This window comes from Paroedura picta, chromosome 1, assembly GCF_049243985.1.
Source record: "Paroedura picta isolate Pp20150507F chromosome 1, Ppicta_v3.0, whole genome shotgun sequence".
NCBI classification, from domain to species: domain Eukaryota; kingdom Metazoa; phylum Chordata; class Lepidosauria; order Squamata; family Gekkonidae; genus Paroedura; species Paroedura picta.
In genome coordinates, this window is record NC_135369.1 from 107,686,972 (window position 1) to 107,706,935 (window position 19,964).

The 19,964-nt window shown below is 44.0% G+C and overlaps 1 protein-coding gene across 5 annotated transcripts in view; it reads left to right on the top strand.

The window, feature by feature from the left end:
* Positions 1-19,964, top strand: part of MAP7 (microtubule associated protein 7) — a 135,019-nt gene that overhangs the window by 21,277 nt on the left and 93,778 nt on the right. For 2 of the 5 annotated variants that reach the window (XM_077351721.1, XM_077351756.1), the window contains exon 1: positions 4,467-5,292. The exons of 1 other annotated variant lie outside the window; for it this stretch is intronic. In XM_077351721.1, the coding sequence (XP_077207836.1) occupies positions 5,160-5,292 (133 nt within the window). In that variant the 5' untranslated portion in view covers positions 4,467-5,159. Of the gene's footprint in view, positions 1-4,465; positions 5,293-19,964 lie in introns of those variants that run through there. 2 more of the 5 variants (XM_077351749.1, XM_077351732.1) reach the window with 2 other exon arrangements.

A 19,964-nucleotide genomic window follows, 5' to 3' on the forward strand; every position in this document is an offset into this window, starting at 1 on the left:
GTGGTGCGCTCCCCCTCAAAGGCAATCTTTAAGCAGCAGCTGGACAAATACTTTTCATGGATGGTTTAAACTGATCCTGCATTGAGTTGAGGTTGGGTTAGATGGCATGTATGGCCCCTTCCAACTCTTTGAGTCTACAAAAGACAGACAACTGCAGCAATGTGGAGTTTTTTAAATAATATTTTTCAAATAAAAAATAGACCTATAGAAAAGGAATTAAACATTGCAATTTGGGAACCATTATTATTATATAATTCAATAAAAGATGGTTTGATAAAAACATCTTATTTCCTTATACTCCTCATCAAATCCTTATCCATGGTTCCTCTATATATTTGTGAAACAGCCTGGAGGGTGGGACGTGTCTGGCTTGGAATAGAGCCAGTCAGGGTGCCACCAGCTTTGCTGAATGGCCCTGCCTCTGCAGCTCCCGGCCTCAGTCCCTGGACTCTAGCCTCTTTGCTCTCAGACCCACCTCAGTGCCTGGAGCCAGCAGCAGGTAAGGGGAGAGGGCCCTAGACAAAGGGTTGTGATGGAGGGCTTGCTAACAAGGGCCTTGGCCTGCTAAGCAGGGTCTGCTAACGAGGGCCTCTTGGTCTGCTAGGCTGGGCCTGCTAACGAGCTCTGTCCTGGACCTGCTAACGAGCTTGCCAGCCCCCGCCAGCCTCACTTGATCCAGCTGCGAGCTGCGGCCCAAAGCCACCTTAAGCTGCATGGCCAGGGGCCAGGGTTGTTGGCCCTTTCAAGGCCCGTTCTTAGGAACAGGCTTTGAAGCTAGTTCTTAACATACATCGTCTTCTCGTCTGAATGCTAACATTATTTAATATTTAACTAAGTTTATTGCTATATTGTAACTATGCTGTACATGGGAAGAGCATCTGATTCGTTCTCAGTGGGGTAGGGTCCTCCCAGAAAGGGCCAATCAGGCCCCCTGGTGCTTTTCAGTAGCATGGCAGCCCCACTGAGTGGTCCTCAATGGGGAGGGCCCTCCCCCAAGGACTAATCAGAGGGCTGGCATGTCATTGGAAGCACAATAATGATTTCATGTGGTATGTGGTTTTTTTTGGGGGGGGGAATTCTCACTATAGATTTAATTGCTATTCACATATCAGACTCTCCATCTTTTTTTTTACTTCAAGATTGATATGCTTTTCAAATAAAATGTTAGTCTAGCCATAACTGCATACTCAGCCGTTTCAGCATTCCAATCTTCTAAATTTAGATTAGATAGACAGGGCTTTTTCAATAAATAATTCCAGCAGCAGTCATCATGCATTCGAATATCTCTTCCAATACTTTTGGTAGTTTGTAAGGTAATAGATTCAATAGCATATTCTTAGGGTCCATAGGAAAAATGATTTTAGTATATTTTGCCTTCTTCCATGCATTTCCTTCCAGATTTCTTTTCTTTTTTTGGGGGGGGGGGCTTCCAAGTCCAACACTTATGATTAAAAGTTCTATCTAGAAACACTGGAATTCCTGAAATTTTATTGAAATGAACTGTATATAAACTATAGAATGTTTTTAATTTTTAATAATATTTATATTGGTTTATAGTATGGATTATTTTAATATTGTAACCCACCCTGAGCTACCAGGAAGGGTGGGAAGCATTTTCCATTATAATTTTATCTATTTTCACAGTATCCTTTGGATTGATATACCATGTAAAAATTCCTGACTCATTGGCTGTTCAGCACTGTGTCTTTAAGAGGTTCACAACTGGCGGCTGACTGCCTATTTTTACTTTCATTTTCAGCCAAATAGCTTATCTGCTTTTGCTGTCTTAAGCTGTGTTTTTTGCTTCTTTTCCTCCCCCAATATCTCCTCAGCTACAAAGGGGAAAAGAAATTCGGTGTGTGTGTGTGTGTGGGGGGGGGGGTAGAATATGCAACACCAAGATAAGTAGCACTCGTTTGACCCCATTATATGATATGCGACAGGCTGAAGAATTGTTCTCTTTAAAAGCTAAAATGCTTTCCCATATTCAATCATCAGGAAGCTTCAGTAATATTCAGTTAGGATTATATGCATATTTAATCAGAGGAAATAGTCTGGGGTTGTCAGTCTCCAGGTGGTGGCTGGAGATCTCCCAGAATTACAACTTGCCTGAAGGTTACAGGGATCAGTTGCCCTGCAGAAAATGGCTTATTTGGCTAGTGGACTTTATAGCATTATATCCCATTGAGGTCCGCTCTTGTCCCCAAACAGTGCCCTCACCAGGCTCCAACCTCAAGATCTCCAGGAATTTCCCCAAATTTCCCAAAACTAGAGCTGACAACTCTAAGAAAAAAGTGTTGTAGCTTTGAACATATTAAGCTGCCTTAGATGGTATCAGACCATTGATAAACTCAGCAGTATGTGTTCTGATTATCAGAAAGGTAGAGAGTCTGAACGATAAATTGTTCCAAGGCCGGCTGCCAGAAATCCATTTCCTTGGAATGGAGGAACTTCCTGAATATAAAATATGCGTTCTACCACTGAACCTTCTCCCCATTCAGAGAAATCCGGATAAGTCAAGTCTTGCTGTCAAAAAAGTGTTCATTTTTAAGGTAATGCAGAATGACCTGGACTTGGTCCAGGACAGAGATTTTAACAACAAATATATAGTGTTTATAACAAGCTGAGAGAGTTCTGAGAACTGACTGGCCCAAGGTCACCCAGCTGGCTGCATGTGGAGGAGTGGGGATTCAATCCCAGTTCTGCAGATTAGAGGCCATCGCTCTTAACCACTACACTTTTGAACTAGAGATGATCAGAAACGGCATTTTGCATCTTATAAATTAATTACATTTGTATACTACCCTCCCCTGAGGCTCAGGGTGGTTTACTTGAAACATTAAGGAACTATACATTAAACTCAGTTTTTCATATCGAATAGAAATAACGGTAATGGTAATGATAATAACAAGATTCAAGTAAGGTATCATGGATTCTTGGGAGGGAGGTTCAAGTGTTTGTTGTTTGTTCCATTAGGACCCTGATCTCCTCTGGGAGCTCATTCCACCTGGTGGAGACCAGGACAGAGAAGGCTCTGGCCCTGGTTGAGGTCAGGTGGCCTTCCTTGGGGCCAGGGATCATTAGCCAGTTGGAGGTAGCAGAACGCAAAGCTCTTTGAGGGGTGTAGGCAGAAAGGCCCTAGGTACACTGGGCCCTGACCACATATGGCCTTGAAGGTGATTACCAGAACCTTTGATCCGGAATTCGACTGGCAGTCACTGCAGTTGTTGGAAGATGAGCTGGATGTGGGACCTCCATGGTGTTGCTGTGAGGACCCTGGCCACTGTGTTTTGGACCAGTTGTAGTTTCCAGATCAAGGCTAAGGGCAGGCCCTTGTAGAGTGAGTTGCAGAAGTCCAACCTAGAGGTGACCATCGCATGGATCTCTGTGGCTAGGTGTTCTAGGGCTGAGTAGGGTGTTAGTAGTTTGGCTTGGCGAAGGTCGTAGAATGACAACCATGCTACTCTTGTGACTTGAGCCTCCTTTGCGAGGGAAGCATCCAAGATCATGCCCAGGTACCTGGAGAAGGGAGCCACTGATAGCTGCACACCATCCTGGTTGGGCAAATGTACTTCCTTGCATGATTCCTTCCTGCATAGCCATAGGACCTCCATCTTTGAAGGAATCAGCTTCAGACAACTCTGTTTAAGCCATTTTGTCACTGCTTCCAGGCAGCTGGCTAATGCTTCTGAGGGAGAGTCAGGGCGGTCATCTATCAGGAGGAAGAGCTGGGTGTCATATACACATTGATGACATCCCAGGCCGAACATTCTTACCAGTTGGGCAAAAGGGTGCATGAAGATATTAAATAGGATTGGAGAGAGGACCGCTCCTTGTGGGACTCTGCATGTGAGTTGTTGGTGGCTTGATGAACTCTCTCCTATTGCTGTCTTCTGTCCATTACCCTGGAATGTCCATTACCCTGGAAAAAAGGAGATCAGCTACTGAAGGACTGTCCCCCGTATTCCAGCATTGGTGAGGCAACGAGCTAGAAGCTTAGGGTTGACTGTCAAATGCTGCTGAAAGATCTAGTAGTTCCAGCAGCGCTGACCCGCCTTGGTCTAGCTGGCGACAGAGGTCATCTGTCAGGGCGACCAGTGCTGTCTCTTATAAACCCCTTTTAGAAGTTGTGTTTTGTATTGCAAACCTTCTGGTACTTCCTGTTGGCAGAGCCTACTTAATGGCAGGTAGAAAGATAACGCAGCGTCTAATGGAAGGTGTGTACACAAACAGCAAAGGACACTGTCATTTCAGGGTTTTTTCTACTGGAAACGTTGGATGTACTTTGACCTCTTGGCATCAGATGTTATTAACAACCTTTGTTTGGCACTAATTTAAAATTTAACCACAGGGAATATCAGTAATATGTAGAAGGTGTGAATTTCTCCTTTTCTAATTAATTTTTAAAAGGAAATGCACTCTAGTATTTCTTAACACATTCCTCTGCCTTGTACAAGGAAAGAGAAAGGATTTCTGTGAAGCTGTGACCTATCTTGCTTTGTAGTTTATGAATCGAGGAGGTGGCTAAATCCACATACCTGCCTGAGGCTTGTCGGCCTAGGAAGTCCTCTAGTGGTACAAGCAAGGGCTCTGTCGATCCTCTGCCTGTCTCTGAGGGGAAAAGGAGCCGTCCAACCTCTTGCGTGGTTTCGGCTTTTATGCTGGTTCACTCTGCCTCAGCAGCCAGTGAACAGGGAACATTCCGGCAGGCTGCTTTCCTGCAGCTGAGGAGACGACATTCGTGGATTTCCTTTTGATGAGGATATGTCACTGTTGTCAGGGCAACTGTTAACAGTGGCGTATCATATTTTCTCCTCTTGGGTTGCGTGCTGAATATTTCAGTGTGCAGTAGCTGGGAAGAAGCTATGGGAGACGAAAAAGGTGCTGCATCAGGAAGGAAAGACGACGTGGGATCTGACTGAACAGGTTAAGGCAGCGGGGAACAGGAGGAGGCGGCATCCAAACCAATGTGCCTTTAATTAAAGCTTTTCCATCAAGGTGGAAGAAACTGCAAGCCTTCATCTGCCAAGTGGATGTTAGCATTTCTTAGCACTCTGCTTACCCACAGGGAATCTGTTTACAAATGAACAGGCAGCTATGCAGCTAGCTTAGCTGCGAAGCAAATTTTTATGTTGTATACTTAGCCAGGAAGCAGCAATATGCCTGGTTCTGCAACTGCTGTCCGTCAAGAAAGACTGAAGAAGGCAAGCGTAAGGCCAAATACACCTAATTTATTCACCATTAACGAGGAGGATGAGCAGCAAAAAAACAACCATCCCAGACGATCGAAAGGTATGGTCTTGCTTATGCAGGGGAGCCAGCATTGCCCAGAGTGTGTGTACAGCACTACACACACATATGTTTTGTTAGATATGCTGTATAGCGTCCACAATGGCTATGGTCTGCCTATTCTGTGTGTGAGTAGATTTGCCTGTATTTTTGTGCTGGCTGTATTTCTGTGTTATAAACTGTGATGAGGATGAAGAGTAGGATTCTGGTGCAGTGAGTTCTGGGTTGTTAACCTTATTGAGTGATTACTTCATTTTCATATATACACAGAGAAACCGACCTTTAGTTGCATGGTCTGTTGGAGATAAAACTCCAGGACTAGAAAGCTCTTGTGGTTTCCCTTTACAAGATAATTGCTTGTTTTATTCCTTTGGCATATGCCAGATAAAATTAAGGGATTAAAGTGGAGAAATGGGAGCTTTGCAGTTTACTAAGTAAACTAAAGCCATGTGAAATTTGCAACTGGGGATAGTATTATAGTTCATTATATAAAAATGTGGGCTCAAGTCCTCTGAAAACATCAGGCCCAAAACACAGCTACCTTCAAACTAGGCACTGGAAACAATCTTACCATTAAAATGTATTCTGTGTATCTTTAAAGTACCACACAATTCTTATTGATTTTTAAATTTAACAAACTATTGCTTGGATGAAATCTTGATTTAACATATTTTTCCATGCAGGATTCATAAGTTTACCTGCAACCAGTTTGGTACCTTTATTCAAAACTTGAACATGGATTAGATTGTTATAATTCTTTTTGCATCTCTAGCTAGGGTAACCAACAATGTTAAGTTTAATATTTCTTGTTAATGTTCCAGAGGCATAAAAATTTTTGTTTGACATTTTACAAGGGCGTAGGACTTCATAATGTTCAGTCTTGTTGACTTGGTGACCTTTTATTTACCTGTGTCAGTCTACCCAGACAACTGAAGAGTTTGACTTGCTCATATTTACACAGCTCTGTTTATGTAGGGCCAGTTTGTTTAAAAGTGTCAGCTACTTTAGGTCCGGTAAAGTTAACTTCTACAGGCTGTGCATTTCAGAGCACATATTCACATTTTTTTAAATGTCCATGCAAAATCATTTTTCAAGTGACATAAGTATTAGTTTCTTCCAGCTAATGTCTTTCATGTATAAAACTACCTGCCTTAAAACAGCCTTAACTATTCCAGTGTCTTATAATTATAATCCTAAATGGTAAATGATATTCTTGTAAATAATACTGTTTGGAGTCAACAAACCAGTTAGCCAGTGAACCTTTGTGATTTTACTTGGATTAGTTTCCAACTCTTGCCTTGATTAGTATGCATTGTAAAATACATAGAGGCTGAGATCCTCAACATGCTTACTAGAGAGAAAGTTCAATACTGAGGCATGGATTGTAATGTGTGATTTTCTTAAGCGATTAAAACCCATTCCAGTATCATAAATATCTATGCATGTGGCTTTGAGTCAGTGCCTAGCAATTCATGTAGAATTACAAGACATAAATGCAGTCTGGTTGCTGGGGTTATCATCCTTTTCTTTATATCCAATCTGGAGCTAGGTCATTTATAGAATTGCCTGGTTTTATTTAAACCTGTCTGTCAACCAAAATAATCTCCAGAGGCACTATTGTGTGTGCTCCCACTTTGAAGTAGGGACAGAATATTTACTGTCATGGCTCTTTCCCTTACTATCCTGTTGGCATCAAAGCTATTAACTGACAAGAAAAAAACATTGCAGACATTCTCAATTATTTTGCTGACTTCATGTTCCATTTCCTTCTCCTGATTTTAATTTTTACCTCTGGTAATTTGTTTTTCCCGTATTGAGTTTGGGGAGAGACCTCAGAGTCCATAATCCAAAGCAGCCATTTTCTCCAAGAGAACTGATTTCTATGATCTGAAGATCAGTTGTAATTTTTGAAATAAGCTACTCTTAAAAACATGGGAGCAATTGAAGAATTAGCAGCCCTATTTGCAGAAGACATCTTGAGAAGGAGCTCAAAAGTTTAAGTTGAACATTAATATAACAGTAGTATCCTGAGGAGGAGAATAGATGCTTTCGAATTATGGTATTGGAAGAATGCTGCAAATACCATGGACAGCCAGTTCCCAACAAAATACCGTATATACTCGCATATAAGCTGAGTTTTTCAGCCCTTTTTAAAGCTGAAAAAGTCCCCCTCGGCTTATATGCGGGTATATAAAAAAAACCAGCTTCCAGACAAGACTGGAGGGTGGGGGTGAGAGAAGCAGAGGCAGGAACAGCAGAGATGCAGCAAGCCTGGGAGGGAAAGAGCAGTCCATCTGAGCTTTTCCACCACCATGGTCAGGTACCATGCTGCACCGACGTGACTTACACTTGTAGCTCCTTGCCTGCCTGGTCTTGCAGCAGCTTGGCCCATCACCTGGCCTGCTGTTACCTGACCCATCCCATTTCATAAAGGAGGAATAAAAAGAGCAGACAGCTCCCCACCCAACTTGTAGGGTGGTGGTGGTGGCCAGGCTCATTTTCCTAACTGACTCAGGTGTGGTGACTTCAGACACTCAGGTCTGTGCTCACCCAAATCTTTGCCTGTCAACTTTTGCACCCAGGTCTCTATGTCTGCCCAGCTTGGGATTCTATATATCCTCCTCTGTGTCTCTGTGCATGCTTGCCTCAACATATCTCCTCCTGTCTCTTTCACTAGTGAGTGTGGCAGGTGGGAAGATGAGGATTAGTACTTGGTAAAGCCCAGGAAAAAAGGTGCTCGTACTCAGTAGCAATGGTTGATTAACATAAGAAAAAAGCCCCAACTTTTGTCTTATGATCGAGTATGTTCTCAAAATTCCAGTGTTTGCATTTGTGTTTTCTTTAATACAAACCAGCTTTGTTTACAACGTGCTGTTGTATTTCTTTTTTATGGAGAAGGAAACAAAATATGCAGTTCAGTCTATACTGATACTACTTACCTGCCTGGTGGCCAGTTTATTCTATCAGAGAGCCAGTGTGGTGTAGTAGTTAAGATCAGTGGTGTCTAATCTGGAGAACTGGGTTTGAATCCCCACCCCTTCACATGCAGCCAGTTGGGTGACCTTGCACTAGCCATAGTTCCCTTAGGGCTGTTCTCACAAAGCAGTTCTGTTAGAGTTCTCTCAGCCTCACCTACCTCACAGGGGTGTCTGTTGAGAGGAGAGGAAGGAAAGGTGATTGTAAGCTGCTTTGGGAATTCTTCAGGTAGTGAAAAGCAGAGTATAAAAACCAACTCTTCTTCTTCTATCATTAGTATATGTAATTCTCAACACATCCCTGCTTGTGAAGCCTGATCACATAAGACAAATCTTTTTACAGACCTGAGGAAAGCTCTAGATTTGGAAAAAAATCCGTAAAAAGAGATAGTTAACTCTCCCCCAAAGTAATGAGAGCAGCACCTGTCCATTTCAATGACCATTCTAAGAGTTGCTAGGCAACCATAGAGCATTGCCAGCTTTCAAGCCTTGGTTTCTATCAGTAAAATTCAGGGAAGGGGCAAGACCCATTCCAGAACTCTGAGGGATGACTTTTTGTGGCCAGGCCTGTTAACCACCACTAGGTGGCTTGCTGTCATGCAACTTACAGGAGTCACTCAGTCCAGGTGACTTACAGCAAGGGTCATCAACCCCCGGTCGGCGGCCTGGTACCGGACCACGAAGGCCACAGTACCGGGCCACCGGCAGCCGCACCTTCCTCCCCACCACACACAATGAGAAGCTCAGGGAAGAGGCAGGCCTGGCCGGCGACGCAAACGCGCATGCGCAGTTGTCGCACATGCGCATTTGCGCCCCCTGGTGGCGAAAATGCGCACGTGCAGTTGCCGCACATGCGCATTAGCGCCCCTGGTGGCAAAAGCGCTCATGCGCGGCAACTGCACGTGTGCGTTTGTGCGCTTTTGAAAATTATTTATGTAAGGGTGTATTTCTGAGATGCTGAACATGTTTCCTGAAGCCCAAAATGACATTATGTGTTAATGGTAGGCTTAAAAACAGAGCGCACAGACAGACCCCTGTATTATTGGGAGAAGGCTCCCTGATCACCTGTCCCCCCCTCCTTTGCTAGCTCATTCCTCACCTCCAGAAAACAGAAAAGCGGTTGTGTTTTGTCTGCTTGGTCCCAAAAAGACCATGGAAACGTTAAAGAAGATTCTATTTTATGTTTGACAATGTAGGTTTGCAGTCACGCTGCAATGTGGACCGCACCATTTAAAAGAGCCAGTTTGGTGTAGTGGTTAGGAGTGCGGACTTCTAATCTGGCATGCCGGGTTCGATTCTGCACTCCCCCACATGCAGCCAGCTGGGTGACCTTGGGCTTGCCACGGCACTGATAAAACTGTTCTGACTGGGCAGTGATATCAGGGCTCTCTCAGCCTCACCCACCTCACAGGGTGTCTGTTGGGGGGAGAGGAAAGGGAAGGTGATTGTAAGCCGCTTTGAGCCTCCTTCGGGTAGAAAAAAGCGGCATATAAGAACCAACTCTTCTTCTTCTTCTTCTTCTTCTTCTTCTTCTTCTTCTAAAAAAAGAAATTACTCAGAGCAAATGGAGAGGGGATGGTGGGTGCAAGAGCGGGGACAACACTGCAGAGACTATTGCGTCTTTCCCCTTCCATATGGGCTTGCTGCTGGTTGCTCACTGATGGTAAGCAAGATTTAGGATTGTAAATAGGGACCATTTCCACATGAGGAATCTGTTCCTGGACAGCCTTTGAACGTTGGCAGGTTTTAGAGCCCCCTTCACATGACATTGGCTGCATCCTGAGGCTGTCCAGTAGCTGGGTTTAGTTTTGGCCATTTTTAAGTTGCAATTTCGGGAATCGCCAAAACTGGACTTACAGTATTTGCTGGTGTATAAGACTACTTTTTTCTCCTGAAAAACATGCCTCCAAGTGGGGGGGGGGTCATCCTATACACCGGGTGCACTTCAGTTGGGATAGACATAGTTGCTCATAATGGCCCATAGTACTGTAATGTAATGTAAGAAACTCTATATTTTGAGTGGAAATGTTGGGGGGTCGTCTTATATGCCCAGTCATCTTATACGTCGGCAAATACGGTACATCCCTAAATCATACGTCCCATCATTGAGCAACCTGTGATCAACCAGGGATAAACCCGTATGAAGGGGGAAATGCACATTATTCTTGGCAGCTTTGTCCCACTCTCACACCCACCTCCCATCTCCATTTCCTGCTCCAAATAATTTTAATGGTGTGGTCTGCTAAACCTACATTGTCAAAGGTAAAATAAAATCTTTAAAGTGTTCACATTTTTTTTTTAATCAGGCAGGCAAAACACAGCCCCTTTTTCCGTTTTCTGGAGATGAGGAATGAGCTGGGAAAGGGGGAGGTGGGTGATCAAGGATCTTTCTTCTGATCATACAGGGGTCTGAGCACCTTGTTTTTAAGCCAACCATTAACACAAAATGTCTTTTTGGGCTCCAGGGACCATGTGCAGCCTTCTTACAACTTGGGTAGACAAAAACAGCCCTGTTTCTGTTTTCTGGAGGTGGGAAAGTGGGTGTGGGTGATCGGGCAGCCTTCTCCCAATCATACAGGAGTCTAAGCACTTTGTTTTTAAGCCAACCATTAACACAAAATGTCTTTTTGGGCTCCAGGGACCATGTCCAGCATCTCAGAAATCCACCCAGTCATAAATAAAGGAGAGGAAGGAGAAGTTTGTGTTGCTTTCTGTTGCAGACTTATCAGGAGGCAAAAAGCCACGATGGTGCAGAGGGAAACAGTGGGTCCTCCCTGTTAGGAGGACTGCAAATGCGAGATTTACCATCCCACATTTGCAAACAGGAAGCCACTTGCATTTTACCCCTCCGTGCGGAAATGGTCTCCGTTTTGGCAACTCCTTTAATCGCAATATAAAAATGCCCAAAACTTGACCCAGCTACTGGACAGCCTTTAGATGGAGGCAACATCATGTAGAATGGGCTCTCAAAGCCACCAACATTTGAAGGCTGTCGGGGCATATTCCTTGTGCGGCAACAGGCTAACATTACTACAAAGGAGCATTATTTCAGATGGAGCCTGGAGTTCTTCCTGGAATTATGGCTGATCTCCAGATTAAAATTCTGTTGGAGAAATGGCAGTTTTGGAAACTCCACTCCTAATTTCCAGAATTTACCAATCCAGATTAGGCTAATCTAATGTAAAGACTTTAAAAATTTAACTGTATTGCTGATTAACATGACTTGGGGATATGTGGCTTTCTTTCCTGACAAGTCTGTTTAAATCAAACAGCATCAAATCCAGGTATCTGAACTTCTTTAAGTGGCTGTGTTCAAAAGCAGAAGGAAGGACAACAAAAAGCTATAGCCCAATGCTCTTAGTGGTGAACAGAGAGTTTCAGACATCTTTAACAAAGCATAGAGGATAGCAGAATTTTTGAATCAGTAATGGCTATCTGTCTTCATCTACACTGCCTTTTGCTATGATGGTAGTATCTACAGAAGGGAGGGGAAGCAGCATGGTATAGCCTAGGTTTTCCCAGATTGTGGAAATTAAGCAGCATTGGTACATGGAAGGCCATTCTCCAAAGAAGACTCTGCAGAGGAAAGCTATGGCAAACCACCTCTGCCTCTCACTTGCTTTGAAAGTGCCTTGTTGGGGTTGCCATATTTCTGTTGCAACTTAACAGCGCTTTATATATGCACATACACATTTACAAAAATGGGCTACAAAGAAAAAAATGGTTAAGTAGGTAGCAATTAGTGTTACTACAAATGAGGAAATTTCAAGGACTTAACAGGGATCACTTAATTTCCCCTGTATGCTTTTTGTCATACTATTTCTATACTATTTTATTCATCCTAGTAGCCCTCATATGTCCCTTATTTTAGAAAAATAAAGTTTGAGTACAGTGGCACCTTTTAAACCAACGAAGTTTTACTCAAGGTATAAGTTTGAATACAACTTTGTTGGTTTAAAAGGTGCCATTGGACTCAAACGTTCTTCGGTTACTTCAGACCTATGTGGCTACTCATCTGAAAATACTTTTTTTTTTTTTTTTAGAAAATATGGTTTGTGTCACATTTCTGACCTTTCTGATGTGTCAGCAGGACTCTAAATATTCACTAAGGAAGGAGGAAATCTGTAGATATCAGGTGACTTGCTTACTATTGTTAACATAATTGGAACCGGTCATTAATTACCACGTATTCCTCAATTGTTTAAAGCTGTTGAATCAATCCTTTAAAAAAACCTCTCCAAGAATAATATTTGAGCGTAATAAGCATAATGGAAAGCGCTCTCTCTCTCTCTCTCTCTCTCTCTCTCTCTCTCTCTCTCTCTCTCTGTGTGTGTGTGTGTTCACAGTCTTTAAATCATAAGATGTCCCCACATACATGTTTCTTGTCAATATCTGGGCCAGAACTGAGTGCTTGTAAGCTTGTGTTTGGCTTCTATAATGTGTCTTTCTGCTCCTGTCAGGTTGAAATGTTTCAGATCAAATGAATTTATTGAAATCTCCACATGAATCCCAAGGCAATCCTTTTTCCTGTTTACTGACTAGGCATGAATTAGGGGGAAATAATCTTTACTTGGTTGACAACAATGACAGATGTTTGTCTAAACAATAACATTGTTTTCTAAGGAGAAACAATGGAGAAACAAAATCAGATGAAGAAAAGCCCTCCCCCCTCCCCCTTTGGTGCATGGCAGGGATGTCGGGGATGATCATTGAGGTTTAGCATCTGATGCCTGCGTAGTAATGATAGTGTGTGATTGCGTTTTTAACCACAAGCTGTATTGTTTATCTAGAGTAGGGGTGTGTGTGTTTTTATGAACATCTAGGTATACTGTAGCCTTGTTCTGAAAATAGGATGAGAGAGACAAGAACTCGTTTTATAAAGTTAATGTACTTATTCTGCAATGGTTTTATGTTTTGTAAATAGTATTTCAGAATGTGGAAAAGAAATTTGCAAGAACATTAATTATGAAAAATATTAAGTGAAGGTTTTGGCTATGAAATTCAGAGGAGATAAGCAGATCAAGGCATGGAACTCTAATCTGTTTCTCCATCTGAAACTTGGCTGGCAGTCCGCTGAAGCAGAAGAGACAGGCTGGCTCCCTTCTTTTATATTTTCACTTGGTCAGTACTTTTATCAGCTTAGATATGGAGTTTTGGCTCTGCCAAAACAAATGGTTGGAAAAGTAATCTAGAACCTAATAAAATCTTCAGAACACTGCCCATCTGGGGTGCCTTTTCTTCACCTTTGAAGGGGGAACAGTGCCTCATTCTTGTTATTCCTGCCCCATCACACCCTCATAAACAACATTAATTCAATTACTCATAAACCCTTGTTGTTCTATTCTTTAGAAACTCTGCCTCCCTTTGACATATGGATAAACCTGTCTTTCCTGTGCTGTTGTAATGCGATGAAAGTTGCTCCTAACCTTACTGTGCCAGGTACAAGTGGGCCGCTTCAAACACTCACTTCATGACATAGATGTCATTGACGGGTGATGTGATGTCAGGGCTGTCAAGAGACAGCCAAGATCCCCAGCCAAAGATTCCTTCTGACCCGCCCTCACACCACATAGAACCAAACCAAGCAATATATAAACACGACTTTCTCAGCTCCAAGAGCACCCAGAATATAAACTTCTTGCCTTACCAAAGAAGGAAATTAACAGTTTGCACCATACATCTCTTGTCTAGTACAGGGGTCCTCAACCCCCGGTCCGGGCCGCGAAGGCCATGGTACCGGGCCGCTAGCGGCCACACCTGCCTCCCCACTCGCAGCGAGAGGGGGGGAAAGAGGCAGGTGCGGCCGCCGGCACGCCAGCGCCGCAAACGCGCACACGTGGAGCTGCCGCGCATGCGTGTTTGTGCCCCCTGCTGGCGAAAACGCGCACGCGCGACAGGTCGAATGCGCGTTAGCGCCACCTAGTGGGGAAAACGCATATGCGCGGTTACTGCACGTGCACATTTACGTGCGGCGGCGGCTGGGCCGCCGGCTCTCTCCCACCCTCGGAGGCGGTCCCCAACTACAAGAAGGTTGGGGACTGCTACTCTAGTACCTATAAAACTTCAAATGTCCTGGATGCCCCTTTATTGTAAACTGTATTCCTCCACTGAGCCTGAGCAAAATCTGAAATACCAGAAAATTCGTGATTTAAATTTGCTAACTACTCATCACCTTCAGTGCCCCCATAGGATATTCTTAATATGCTTTTCAATCATGCACACTGCAGATTTTGCATATTCCAACATATCCAAGTTTGTACCTCTGTCCTCTGAATTAGCCCATAGCTTAAGCTGACCATGTGACCCTATTTTGGCGGGATGATCCCGCCTTTAAAAGAAATGTCCCGTTTCTTGGACCGTTATGAAAAAGTCCCGCATCATGTGCTGACCATGGTCTGAGGACAAAGGTGCGTGCTGGGAGGGAGGGGAGAGGAAGAGCACCCCCCCCATGGCCACGGCCGAGTGAGAGGTGGAGAGGAGCATGGAGCGCCATGATGGAGCCCTTCCTCTTCCTGGCCAGCCCTTACCAGCAACTGTTTGTATTCTAGGCTGCAGACAGACAAACCACCATCAGTCCTGTGAGTCTGGAAAGTTCAGGAAGATCTAAATAAATATTTACAGCATGAAACTGTAAATAGTGAACCAGTAAATGGTTGGAGAGACATGGGAACTGAAATGACTTATTGGCCTGGCAAATAACATTGGCCTTGCAAATAAAAAAACAGCATTAAAAACCTTACTAAGGTCAAGACTGCTGTGCACAGAGAGTCTTCCTCTTAGGGTTGCCAGCTTCCATGTGAGGCTCTCTACCCCACCTCCCTCATGGGGAGTCTGCTATGGGGAGAGGAACGGAAGACGATTGGAAAATGCTTTGAGACACCTGCTGGGTCACTGCGGCCCATTCCCAGTTATCTCAGACCTCTCACAGCCCCACATACCTCACAGGTTGTCTAATGTGGGGAGACGAAGGGAAAAGGTGTTTGTAAACCGCTTTGAGACTCCTTTTGGTAGTAAACTGGAAGGACTGGAAGAGAGCAAACGTTATTCCAATCTTCAAAAAAGGGAGGAAGGATGACCCTGGAAACTACAGACTAGTGAGTTTGATTAAAGGGAGCGATATGCAAACATCTGGAGGACAATTTGGTGATCCAAGGAAGTCAGCATGGATTTGTCTCCAACAAATCCTGTCAGACCAACCTGGTTTCCTTTTTTGACCAAGTGACATGTTTGCTGGATCATGGAAATTTAGTTGATGTCATTTACTTGGATTTTAGTAAAGCTTTTGATAAGGTTCCCCATGATGTTCTGATAGATAAATTGAAGGACTGCAATCTGGATTTTCAGATAGTTAGGTGGATAGGGAATTGGTTAGAGAACCGCACTCAAAGAGTTGTTGTCAATGGTCTTTCATCAGACTGGAGGGAGATGAGTGGTGGGGTACCTCAGGGCTCGATGCTCGGTCCGGTACTTTTTAACATATTTATTAACGATGTAGATGAGGGGGTGGAGGGACTACAATTTTGTATCATCAAGTTTGCAGATGACACCAAATTGGGAGGACTGGCAAATACTCCAGAAAATAGAGACAGAGTTCAACGAGATCTGAACACAATGGAAAAATGGGCAAATGAGAACAAGATGCAATTTAATAAAGAAAAGTAAAGTTCTGCATCTGGGTCAGGAAAATGAAAAGCATGCCTACTTGATGGGGGATTCGCTTCTAGGTAACACTGTGTGTGAACAAGACCTTGGGGTACTTGTGGATTGTAAACTAAACATGAGCAGGCAGTGTGATGCAGCAGTAAAAAAGGCAAATGCCATTTTGGGCTGTATCAACAGGAGCATCACATCAAAATCACAAGATGTCATAGTCCCATTGTATACGGCACTGGTCAGACCACACCTGGAGTACTGTGTGCAGTTCTGGAGGCCTCACTTCAAGAAGGACGTAGATAAAATTGAAAGGGTACAGAGGAGAGCAACGACGATGATCTGGGGCCAAGGGACCAAGCCCTATGAAGATAGGTTGAGGGACTTGGGAATGTTCAGCCTGGAGAAAAGGAGGTTGAGAGGGGACATGATAGCACTCTTTAAGTATTTGAAAGGTTGTCAATTGGAGGAGGGCAGGATGCTGTTCCCATTGGCTGCAGAGGAAAGGACACGCAGTAATGGGTTTAAACTACAAGTACAACAATATAGGCTAGATATCAGGAAAAAAAATTTCACAGTCAGAGTAGTTCATCAGTGGAATAGGCTGCCTAAGGTGGTGGTGAGCTCCCCCTCACTGGCAGTCTTCAAGCAAAGGTTGGATACACACTTTTCTTGGATGCTTTAGGATGCTCTGGGCTGATCCTGTGTTGAGCAGGGGGTTGGACTAGATGGCCTGTATGGCCCCTTCCAACTCTATGATTCTATGATTCTACGAAACAACAGGGTACAAAAATCCAGTTCTTCTTCTAAGAGCAACCATGAAAGAAGCATGTGGGCACATAAAAGTTCATCATCAGTGAAAAAATGGAGACAGAAGGAACAGGGTGGAGACCTGTGTACTGTGACTATCCCATGTGTATTACGGCAGGGGGACATTTCAGTGTCTGTGGCCTAATTCACACAAAAATAAGGTGACCAGATTGTCCCACCTGGCAAATTGTACTTATGTCAAAATTTTAAAAAATATATATTACAATACTATTTTTGCGTTCTATGCGTTCTATGAAACGTTTTGTTGCTCCATATAGACCAAATTTTTAATCAAGAACCCCCCCCCCCCTGGTCAGTGGCGTCCCGCTTTACCAATCTGGTCACTTTACACAAGAAGGGAAATGACGCAGAACTGGGAGGAATTGGTTGCCATGTACTCTTCCCCTAAGAAGAGTCTCCAGTCTGATTTTCCCTTCACAGATCTGAGGACATGGCTCTGGAAAGCTCATCTGTAACCACTATGCCACAATTCCCAAAGGTCAGTCCTCTCCCACACTCAACGAACATTCCACACCACATGTTCTTGACACCCATATCTCCACACCCATGCCCTCATTTGCCACCATGCCACCACAACCTCCCACACAACACACATGACAACCCCATGCCCTTACAGACTGGACAACTCCTCCCCTTCCTCTTCCCACTGCCAAGCTTTAGCGCCTGTTGCATTGGATACAACAGGCTTTGCCCCTAGTGCAGTAATAGAACTGTTAATACTAAATATAGAACTATAACCTTTTAAATTATTATATAACTTATAAACACATCTCTGCTTAGTACTGGAGTACATGAGATGGAAGGACTCCCTGGAGAAGAGCCTAATGCTGGGAGTGATCGAGGGCAAAAGAAGAAGGGGACGACAGAGAATGAGGTGGCTGGATGGAGTCACTGAAGCAGTAGGTGCAAACTTAAATGGACTCCGGGGAATGGTAGAGGACAGGAAGTCCTGGAGGATCATTGTCCATGGGGTCGCGATGGGTTGGACACGACTTCGCACCTAACAACAACATAGAAGGGCCTTTTATACCAGCTTGGTGTAGTGGTTAGGAGCGCCAACTTCTAATCTGTTGAGCTAGGTTTGATTCCCCGCTCGTCCGCATGCAGCCAGCTGGGTGACCTTGGGCTTGCCTTGGCACAGATAAAACTATTCTGACGGAGCAGTGATATCAGGGCTCTCTCAGCCTCACCCACTTCACAGGATGCCTGTTGTGGGGAGAGGAGAGGGAAGGCCACTGTAAGCCTCTTTGAGACTCCTTCTGGTACAGAAAAGCGGCATATAAGAACCATTTCTTTTTCTTCTCAGTCACTCTTCAGCAAGGGCACAGTAAGTCAGGTGAGTGAGACTGCCAAGTTACCCAGAAGAGAACAAGCTGGTTATGGAGAAAAAGACAAAACCTGTCATCATCCCACTGTGGCCAGCTTGTTCTTTTATGGGTGGCTGCTGTATTGGTGTATTCTCTGCAGCCTGTAAGCTCTCTCCCCCCCCCCAGCAGTTGCTTGGGTGTTGGGAGGAGAGTTCAGAGGCTGTGGATAAGGGTGGGGGGAGGGGCTACCATCGATGTCCCTAGACGTCCACCCCCAGCTTGTTGTTCTGGGAGGCTTGCAGTTTACCCATCTTCCAATCTTTGCTGTGTGACTGTTGCAAGGTGGGAACCCTGAGCTGTCCCGGTGAGGACCCTAGCAGCTGGATTTTGTACCAGCTGTAACTTCCGAATCAAGCCTAAGGGCAGGCCCTCGTAGAGCGAGTTACAGGAATCTATTCTGGAGGTGACTGTCACATGGATCACTGTGACCAGATGTTCAACCATAACTGTTTCCAAAATCACAGATAGATGAACGGTGACTGTTATGTATGTGGACATTCTGCACTGTATGCAAATGATGGCTTGAAGGCTGGCAAATTTTAAACTAACTAGAACAATCTGGGGGCCCTGTTAAGGACCAATCAGGCTTCTCTGTTAAGGGCCAATCAGAGCTCTTGGCAGGCTACCTGAAATGTATATGAATTGTGCATGTGCCTGGTTTCTCTGCTCGGTGTTTGGAGTTGGTGTTGATTAAATAAATAGCTGCTGTTTTCAAAGAACTTGGAGTCTTTGTCTTGCTGAACCCACAGACTTAATAATAACTCTTTTACTAATATGATCTCTAATAATGATCTTATAACGTTGCTGGTTTCCTGATTCAGATTATTTATTTCAATAAAGCAGTCTTGATAAATCATTGTAAACTTAGATTGGAAGACGCAGCCCCATAAAATAAGGTCACTTAGTTTAAATTCGTGTTTAAATATAACACAAGCTCTAGAAACTTTAATACTTCTAAAGATTTTCAGTTGTCTGAGGTGGGTTGCCTGGGTTAGGGAACTGCTTCCTTGATTTGAAATGTAGCATCAGAGAGAATAAAGATTTCTTTGAACTGGGTTCAAGTTCTATAGCACCTAAATGCAACTTTAACATTGAAGAAATATATACATTATTCTTAGGCACGTAAGTTGTTTGTGTGTTAAGGTAGTCTGCCTTATATTCAGAAAGACTGAAGCAGGAATGGGAAAAGGAAATCAACAATATTCAGATAAACAGATGTAGTCAATCATTGGATTATGTTAAAATGAGGCTACAAGGGAAGAACAAATCAAATTTGGATAATTGGAAAATAGGGATTCTGGCTTTGTGCAGATGGATGCTGCTAGACAATAAGGGCTGATTCAGATGTTTAGTCCCTGATATAATATTGACACATCATGTAGAACAAACACATGAAGGACTTTGAATTATTCCTCATTCTTGCCCATTTTATATTTCAACAGCATCTGTGGGAGGTGGGGCACAGGGACCAGGGTGTAACTCAGTGCACCGGCACCCATGCCTCCCCTCCCTCCTCGCGGCGCAGCACTGATTGTGTCGGCCTGGAATGGCCGATTCGGCTGCCACCGCACACCACCCTATTCCACACCCAGGAAAAATAGTGAAATATTTATCTTTTGCAAACACCATATTTTTGGTGCTTTGCACTATGTCAGCATCCAGCAACCCAGCAGCAAGCCAGCAGCTACATCCTCTATTTTAAAACACTAGTGGGGGAATCGCATAAACTGGATTTCCCAAACTATGTAGCGGGAGGAGAGCTACCAGCAAGCCATACCCCAAGGGAATGTGTGAAGCCGAAGTAGCAGTATCTACGGCTCCAGAGCCCACCCTCACACCCGCCTCCCTTTCC